The sequence below is a fragment of the Anopheles funestus genome, chromosome 2RL, assembly GCF_943734845.2.
Source record: "Anopheles funestus chromosome 2RL, idAnoFuneDA-416_04, whole genome shotgun sequence".
NCBI lineage: Eukaryota > Metazoa > Arthropoda > Insecta > Diptera > Culicidae > Anopheles > Anopheles funestus.
In genome coordinates, this window is record NC_064598.1 from 26,337,532 (window position 1) to 26,347,420 (window position 9,889).

At 38.0% G+C, this 9,889-nt stretch overlaps 1 protein-coding gene across 6 annotated transcripts in view; it reads right to left on the reverse strand.

The window, feature by feature from the left end:
• The window catches only part of LOC125765326 (troponin T, skeletal muscle), a 12,497-nt gene extending 3,983 nt beyond the window's left edge, over positions 1-8,514 (reverse strand). For 2 of the 6 annotated variants that reach the window (XM_049430342.1, XM_049430340.1), the window contains exons 1-3: positions 8,383-8,514; positions 5,804-5,848; positions 4,155-4,193 (exon numbers count right to left, since the gene is read on the reverse strand). In XM_049430342.1, coding sequence (XP_049286299.1) covers positions 4,155-4,193; positions 5,804-5,826 — 62 coding nt within the window. In that variant the 5' untranslated portion in view covers positions 5,827-5,848; positions 8,383-8,514. Of the gene's footprint in view, positions 1-855; positions 874-4,154; positions 4,194-5,803; positions 5,849-8,382 lie in introns of those variants that run through there. The other 4 variants (XM_049430339.1, XM_049430344.1, XM_049430343.1 and 1 more) reach the window with 4 other exon arrangements.
• Positions 8,515-9,889: the final 1,375 nt, after the last annotated feature.

Here is a 9,889-nt window from a genome sequence, read left to right on the forward strand (position 1 = left end):
ATTCCGGAACGATCATTATGACGGCCGTTGTCGGGAGTGTGAAATGGGGGAAATGGCGCCAGTGACGACGATGAAAACAGTAGGACAGATCCGATCAGCAGGATAAAGGGCCTCAATTAAACGTGAAAGCGAAAGCAAACTGTAGATGTGAGTGATAAGTAATGGAGAGTAATGTTTAGGAGCATTTTGTTTGGTTTGGTTTTAGGGGGAAATTTGAAACGAATTTAAATTTGTGTTCGAAAAAAAACAATTGAGTTAAAGCCAATTTTTAGGGAAAATTTCATTCCAAAATGTGAGCGAGCAACAATTGCAATTTGAAGGACTCCTTTTTTCTCTCGAAGGTATCAGTATTATGAAACAAGTACTCCTAAACTAGCGTTCGTAAAAAGCGGACAGATCACGCGTTACAAATGCTCCCAGGCACAGCAGCATTCCCCGAAAGGATTCGTGCCGTTCGTAAGCATCTTTCATAGGCGCCATTTTGGCTGTAAAGACGGTTTTTTTTGTGTGTATGCAAGCATTCTAGTTCAGCTAGGGCTTCACATTGTTGTCCCAAACTTTAACCGTCGCGACGAACGCACTAAAGCCATTTAGAAGTGAATGTGAGTGAAAGTAGTGTATTAATGGCTATTGAAAGCTACACAGGTACACGTGGGCCAAATTACGCCGGCATTAGTGTGCCCTGCTGCGCCATATAAAGGTGTTAATTGTGTGTGTGTGGTAGAGAGAGAGAGAGAGAGAGGAGAGAGAAAAAAAACAAAGAGAAAGAATTGCGTGTGATTGTTTGTGATGCGGCGTATTGATCAAAATGTAAATGCTGGACATAAAATGGCTTTAAATGTGACTCTCACTTACTCGGATTTTGCTGCCGGCCTAGTAGTGGTTTTTGGAAACGTTTTTTTATATTATTGGTTACAATATAGTTGTGGGGATTTGTTGGTTTGGTATCACGGTATGATGAGTTTTGTTCGTTTTTTTTTTTGGTTGTTGGAAGGGAAGATGTTTTTTGTCGTTTGTTGGTGGTGATGGTGTTTTGATGAGTTGTGGGGGGTGTGGGGTGCATCGTTTGGCAACGGCAAATGAGGCAAGATGATACAGTACATTTATTACACAAAATAAAATTATTTAAAAAAAAAACATGTCGCAACCCGAGCCATGGTTCACGAATCGGATGGATGTCGGATGGTGTCAGCAGGCAAGTTTTTTGTTCGGACGGACGGACGAACGGACGGGCAGGTTGGGCAGGCAGTAATATATTGTAGGAAGTTGAAGTTGCATTTTTGGGATGCATTTCGATGCAGTGCACGCACACACACACACACGCACGCGAAGTTTTTTTTTTTTGGGGGTTTTCGAATGGACGGAGCGAATCGAATGACAAGGATACCGTGGATACCGTGGATGCCAGGCGTGATGATCATATCGGCGATGGGGATGACAAAACGGTTTTTGTACACACAACAACACAACAACAAAAATGGCGATCCGTTCGCAAAACGTATAAAAACGAGTAAGTGCGTGTGTGTGTTTATAAAACGAGAGAGAGAGAGAGAGGAGAGAGAGAAAAAAATACACAGGGTATCAAAATGATGGTACCACAGTCGATCGATTATATGTACATATAGAATGGGTTTACAAAAAAATATGGTAAAACAGAAAACAAAATTAAACAAAAAAAAAAAAATACACTTAAAACTAAGAAAAAAATGAATATGTTGGTAATTCACTTGTTGGTTGCTGGATGTGTCACTGAACAGTCATACCGATCGAGTAAAAATCGTTGCGAAGCGTTGAAATGAAAGCCAAGTTTCCATCGGACGAATCCATTTTTTTTTCTCTTCAGTGGCATTTACTTCATCAGTTCGTACAACGTGTTCATCCTATAGAACCGTGCCGGTTCATAGGAATTAGGGAAAAGGATATACTTTAAACATCATCGCGTACTTGCCACGCTGGATCAACCAAATTCAGCTACATTGGAACACATTTATTGTCCCACATTTTACGCTCCTTTCATTTCAACGCCCGTACTTATCATTACAAATCTTGGTTCTAATTACAAGGGTTAGTGGGGTTTTTTTGGCAATGGTTGTTGTCTCGAAATAGTCACAATACACACACACATACGTTCGCGCAATTAGTAAAACAATAGTTTATGTTGCTTTTACTGTTCGCTCTAAAAGAAGCATTTCGTGCACAAGGATACCAATTTGATTGTATTTTGTTTGTTTTGGAGGGGGAGTTTTATATTTTTTTTTTGTTTTCTATACAATAACTACATAATAAAGTTTTACCCACTTGCGGATGAACTTCGACGATCAGTTACAAGAAAGCGGTGCAAATTGTGTGTGTGTTTTTTTTTGCTACATTCCACTAAGGAAACGCATACCAATGGGTTCGGCACGATTAGTACAAAACCAATCTGGTAGCATAATGAATAAAAAATAAAGTTAATGTAACTAACAGAAACAATAGTTTCATGGTAAATTATCAATTATCGACATCATTACCAACATTTAATATTATTAAATATTTTTCCTACTTCTTGTACATCTTCTACTATTAAAGACATGATCACATAAAACATTGCTTCTTTGAACGAAAACATCGAATTTTGTGTTTTCTTCTCTTCATATAAGTACATGAGTTTCCATCCAAAGGTACGCGCTACTGTATGTGGTGTGGCGAACCAAAGCCCCAAAAGGGGAGAATGAAAAAAAACATAGAAAAACGGTAAATCCTTACACTATCCTTACACTAAGTCGTACTACTTAATACGAAAGTAACACGCTTTTACGGGTATATTTGGTGGTAGTAGTAGTAGTAATAGTAGTTTGGATGATGACGGTATGGGACAGTATGTTATACACACTAATGAAGGTAAACGGAACCAGAACGCGGGATATATTGGCTAGGTAACTACAGGGACACGAGGACTTACTTCCTGGAAATAGAGAGAAAATTCTACATTTAGAAATTTTCCTTCAATGTTTTGCGTTCGTTGCTTTTTCGGGGGGCGCAATTGAGGACGTTGACGACTAGGGGGAAGGCGTGGAAAAAGGGGGGTGTATTGAGCGATGAGGGGGAGTTTTGGTGGTAATTTAGATAGATTTAAATGTAAAAGATAAATGTGCATAGAAAGAACAGGTGTGCTACAGTGCGCTTAAGAAAAGTGTAACAAAACCAGTGAAAGGGATTTTGATGAATGGTGCAACATTAGCCATTAGCATTCCGATTTTGAAGAATGCAGAATCAATGTTTTTAAAAGCAAATTTCTTTGGAATAATGTTTTGAAAATTGTAGTATCACCTTTTAAACTATGAATATAAAATGTTGTAACTATGTGAGTAATTTCGTATTGTTTTTTTTCTAATTTTATTGAGTAAATGACATACGAAGTGAATTAACAAGTATTAGTATAGTGCAATACTTGTGATACTATAGCTTTAACATTAGTATTCTACTTCATTATTTTTATTCTAATTTCTGTTCTTTTCTTCAAGCATACTAATGGCATTAACGAACTGGTAGATAGATTCGTACTCTAATCAGGCTGCACAACATTCATACATCTAATCTAATGGCAAATTATCCTTGTTTTATCGATACGTTTTAAAAATGCACTTGTACGCGAATGCGTTTAGATAAGTTTTAGAAACGGACTCGATCGTAGTCACGATTGCAAAAGTACAGGAAGTTCCCAAGCTACACTATCGCTGTGGATCGTGGAGTATCGCGAACTTTAGTATATGCCGAATACGGTTTGACTGTTGTTAATTTCTCTTTAATGTTGACTTTTTCAAAGAAATAAAATTAAAAACTGAATTCAATTGATTACATGGCAATACTTTAACAGTGAGCTATTTTCCTTTTTGATTAAATTTTATGCAAAAATTCTAAATTTATCTATTTATGAATCCACGATTAAGAGATAACTTGAAGATCATCTGTTTTACGTTGCAGATGCGCAAATAGAAACATGGCAGAGATAGCAGAGCAGATACTTTATCATTTAGAAAGATATAGAGAACCATAGAGAAAGATAAATAGCGAGAGAGAGAGATAGAGAGAGAGCAAGAGAGATTTGACGACAACTGAACCTCAATGTGCCACGGTTAAGCATTTGGGGAGGCACGCATTTTAGCTGAACTTACTGTTCTTCTCTGGTTTCCTCGACGACCTCCTCCTCCGAGCTAAAAGAAATGGTGTTTTGTGGTTGAGAAAGGGATTGGATTAATTGAAAATTAAAAGGGGGAAATTTTGATATGTTACGGTTTCGATCGCATTAACCGTAATTGATTCGTCTTGTTTTTTATTTAATTAAATTTTGTTTTTTCCGAATTCCGAAAGCCAAAAAGTAAGAAAGAAGAGATAAAAAGAGAGAGAGAAAAAAACAGGGGACATCCACTTGCTCTTTAATAGAACCACACGTTTTCATGATTGTAAATCTGCTAGATTGTTGCGCGGGGGTGGAGAGAAAAAAATACCATTTTCCAAATTTATGCATCTGCATGGTGGAGAAACCACAAAACCACACCAGGAGAAAAATCTGCACTTCAGAGAGAACGACGGATTTTTGTCCGCTTTGCTTAAGCTGAGCTTAATGGCGGTTGGTTTGAAAAGGAGTGCTGTCCACTCTAATAAAATTTCAACTTCCTATCGACGTTGTTACCATTTGCCGGGTAGCTCAAAATCCTGTTAAAAATAACATACAAAATACCACATTCCTCGACTGAAATAGCTTCTGTATTTTGAAATTAAAAAGCCAAAAAAAATATACCACATCGAAGAAAACAAAAATTCTACAAATCAGTATAAGCGGTACAGTGTGTAACGAAATAAGCTACGTGAAAAAAAGAGTATATAAAAACACAAAAAATTGTGTAATATTTTGAAAAAATTAAAAAAGGGACTTTGTTAAATAACAAACAACTTAAACGTTTCTCGTAAACAGGGAAGCATGAACGAAAGTGGTAGGTGGAACATGAGGAGCTATGAAACGACAGCAATACGGGAAGGAGAGAAAAAAGTGTTCATCACTTTTTAATGTAGCATCTGATGTTTCATGAACAACGGGCATGGGAACGATGAACAAAATAATTTTTAAACAAAACAGCAAAACGAACATTCGAAAAAGGGAATCAGATTGATGAAAAGGCACTGGCAGAATGGAGCAAAATGGTTGGAAAAGGTGGTTCGGGCGCATCAAAATTGTGATCGCGTGTAACGAATTTGCTAGCGAAAGTAGCTTAACGAAAACAGAAAGTAATATACAAAAGAGAGAAGAAAAGAAAAAATAAAACGATAACAGTAACGAATAACACAACTGGCAGAAGATAAACAAAAACTAATTTAAAAGATATTAAACAGCCAGATAATAACGTTTAAGACTACGAAACAAAACAGGGATGAAAAAATAAGGAAACAAATTGCAACGGCACAAAGTATAGTGAAAACAAGTGAACAAAATAGAACATTAAAAAAAACGAAATAGGCAACGGAACATGAAAAGTTTACAAAACGTGTAGACAGACAGTAGAACACGAAAGTAAAAACGGGTGTAGTAAAGTAAAAACAAAATAGCACAAAACGTAAAGTAACCAACGGAAACTACAGCTGGAACAGTGGTGGTGGTGGTGGGGTGTCTGGTGGACGTTTACAAAAACGGGAGAAGGCAAGTTGGTGGTTGCGAACGGTCAAACGAGCAGTACTGTGCTTTTCGGTTTTCAGTTTGTTTTTTTTTTTACTTTGCCTTTGGGTGCGATCGTGAAGATGAGCTTTTGTGTGGCATTTGCATACTTACGAATACTCTTCATCATCAGACATGGTGGCAGGGGTACGCTAAGACCTGATGGTATGGGAAAAGCAAAAAGAGAAACGGGAAGAAGAAGGTGTTAGTAAAATCGCAATTCGGGTTGGTCTTAATTAAAAGTATTGTAATATAACAAAAAGTTAAAATATTTGTAAAAAATGAGAAAATGTTTATTTAAAACAATGAAATAAAGACATAAGAAAAAACCATCAATCAATGATGTTGAATGAAAATAAAATATTAAAATCTAGCATTTGAAACAAACAGGTTTCCGCGGACCGTAACTGTGGGCGAACGTTGTGGCAATGTTCTAAAAATAGCAAAATCTATTTCTGCTTAGCCGGGGTTCCACAGAATTGGTATAGAGAGTGAAAACGACCCAGAAAACGAAAGAAAAATAAACTAAAACATACATGGAGCTCAACCTGTTCAAAACATGTAATAAGTGAGAAACGATCTTCGTTTTTTTCCAGAAAAAATAATACTTTGCTCTTCTAGTCTACATCTAGTCCCCCAAAAAAAGAAACAAACAGAGCAGTAAAAAAAACTTCTTCTCGCCGTAACGTAACATCGCTTTTCAAGCAACCAAAGGCGGAGGGAAGAAGCAAACTGTGCCAACTATTACAAAATGTCACCCACGTATTGAAGAACTGGCTGAAGACGATACGAGAAAAAAAAACACGTAGCGTAGAAAAAATGTCATCGTTCCTATTGACCATTTTGCCACGTACGCAAACACACGCAAAAAAAAAGAACAGAAACAGGCAACAGGCAGCCGTCTCGCGAAAGCGAAAAGTCTATTTTTAATCTCAATCTCGTTTGCGCCCAACGGCGACGATCGGTCGGAAGTGTGATCTTGTTTTTCTTTCTATTTTATCCGTGTGCATGTGTGAGTGTGTGGTTTTGTTTTTCATTTTCTTCGATCTTAGTTTAACCAAATCTCTACATCTCTTATCCATCCTAGGTTCGGTTTTTGCCTATCCTAGGTATCGCGCAGCCTCGCATTGAAACGCACAGTGCGCTTTGCGCAAACGCAGGGGCGCGCAAAAAGAAGGAAACCTACACACCAACACACGCTTCTATTTCGGGCGATGTGTGTGCAATGGTAGCGCAAGTGCTCTAGGGGACGAAACTGCTATGTGGCGATCGGGAGCTCACATTTTTTTGTCTTTCTACCCCTTCCAAGGCTAACCATATCTGGTTCGATCGTAACCGGATTCGCAAAGAAATAAAAACATACACACAGAAAACAGCATATGCATTTCTTGCGTTACAAAATTTGTAAGCAAAAAAAATAATGTTTAAATTTTTTAATCTGAATTTAAAAAAATCAAAATGGTGCATATTTTAAAAGATCGCACAGATGGTATTCAAAACGAAAAAATAGGTTCTGATGAAACAAATATAAAAGATAATATGCATTAGAAACCCATTTAAGGGTGTCTTTAGCTTCAATATGAATTCTAAAATGCATTATATTTCAATCAGTTTTTTTTAACTCGTTATAGGGTGGAATGAAAGCTTAAACTAGATCATTCCATTTCAAGACACAAACTAACTAAACCATTACTCTAAAACTAAAAGTAAATAATTAGAACAAAATTTATTCCATTTTTTCAGTTCACCAAACTGCCTAACACTAACACGTTTGCTAGTTTGTCCAACGTTTCGAAGAACGTAAAGTAAATTTCTTTAAAAACGATCTTCCCTTCCAGATCAACCCGGTGATCAAGTACTGGCGAAAAAAAACATGCTTTGCGATTGCGCATCCTCTTAGCCATTTTTTCACATAAACACACGTACACGAACATACACAAACACATAGAATAAAAAAGCCCAGGGACCCGCGATGGTGTAAATATAGCTCCAAAGCAAATATAGCTAATTTCACCATCGCGGCACAGCGTACGATTTTTTTTTCTGTTAGCTCCCCTCATTTTAGGGAAGGGTTTGAAAACAGAACTGAACACATTTTGTCATTATCCTTGCACGGGTCTTTCGCCCCATTACTGTCGCATATCCATTAACGCACTCATCGGCATCACTTTCGGCTCCTTATCAGTCCTTATCTCCATGCTTTGCTGTGGCTAATGTTGTCCATTTGCTGATCGTTCTCGTTCATAAAAACCATTCATTATGTAACTGCATGTTTTTGTTCCACACACACGCACCAAACACACATACGGACACAAACACATCCCCACACACACACACAAATATTGACCGGTGGTAAGTTTAGCAGGAACACTGTATTTTAATGGCCAGACTTGAAGAAAATTTTGTGTGTTGTAACGATACGATTTAGCACCAGCTTCGAACCAGTCTCGATCTCTTGTAACGATCGTGTTGGGCACTAAACGAGTCACGTTTAACAACATTATCGGTATTCAGTTTCGGCAGCAAAGCGGGCGAATCATACAACGGGGCTGAATATTTTACGCAATTATGGTGCCAAACCAAAGCGACAAATTCGTTGTTGTTTCGTGTGTATTAATGCTCCGCTTTTTTCGTTTTGCACGAGCATAACAGAAGTCGCTTAATAGCAAAGATGATGTTTGACCAACACTTACTGCTTCTACAAGAAAATGAATGTACGCACTGATCCGGCGGCCGTCGTCGAACTCAGTGTCACTGCAAGCGATGACTGAATCAAGCAGCACCCGGGACCGTTAGATCCGGCCTAGAAATGGTTTCCCCGAGTTGGCCACGATCGTGGGTTGCGAACTTGTTGCTCCGTCTCACTCTGCCACACCTTTAAGGTACGTTCGTGCACACGTTAATGCGTGGACCCATGTGTGTGTGCTGTTCGGTTTGTAGCCCCAGCAAAAGATTGCACATCGTGTTACGATCGTACGGGGTTTGGTGTTCTATTTTCAGTGCGCACACGAACATTTTCCCTTTTGCCGTAGGAGCACAGCGATTCTGCATGATGGCCCCGGCTTGTGCTTACCAGGCGCAGATGGATTTACTGCTTCACAATTCCGCCGCGCCGCGGGTATACGGGAAGGTGAGAAGTATTAGAGAGCGTGGGCTAATCTGCGCAGAACGGTTGAATGGTCGTTGATTATTCCCAACTCTGCCCTGGTTTATGTAGGATACGCTTAAAACCCTTCACCCTCACTATGACTATCTCTCTGGAACAAGTGTACAGTACAGAGGAACGAAAAGAAAAAAAAATGTGCTAGAAACTAGAAATGTCTTTCATTGATGTGCGTGTTCGATTTGTTCGCAGACAATATCATGCAAAAATGTTAAACTCGAAAAAATGTCCAATCCACCAGAAGACAAAGACAAGAGAAAAAAACAGTACTATCCGATCTAATTGCTTAATAAAATACAAATAGATTCGTCACAAAACATGAACACTCATAGCAACGTTTCGTTACCTGTGTATGATCACTTAAGAGAATAAGAAGAGCGTGATTTTAGAGAACGCTTAATCGAACGGTAGTGATGCGGTAGCTCAACCGTTACACTTTTAAACGCACAAATTGCCGTACATACCATGGTGAATCGTTTCGCACGGAACGATCCTCATGTGATCTCTATGCGATGTACACATTACACCACCGCAGTGTTATGTATCGATTTTTGGACGAGTGTCGCATGAATAATAGCGTATCAGAATATGATTAACTGTCGCCAGGGTACTGATCGTGCCAAAAAAGTTGTATTCATATTGGCAACATTGGTTCTGGCCGGGTATACGATGATCGCAAGTCTTGGTTTGGTAGCTGGCACCGATAGAGAAGAAAAATATTAACCGTTACATATGTTTTTCCTCTTTAGATATTTATTAGCCACATAAACTACATTCTTATTAGCATGCTAAAATATTAATTTAACATATCGTGAAATGTTACAAGCTACTAGGCGTCTCCATTACGAAATGATGAATTTAAATTGATTACATTTTATTTTTAATTGTTTGTTTCTTTTATCACCAGTCAACATATTATGCTCGAAAACAATTGAAAGATTCGTAGATTAAAATTAAAACTTCATTTAAAGTTTTTTTTGTTGAAAAAAAATAATTACGTATAATGTTTATGCACATTATTAATTATAATGGAGACG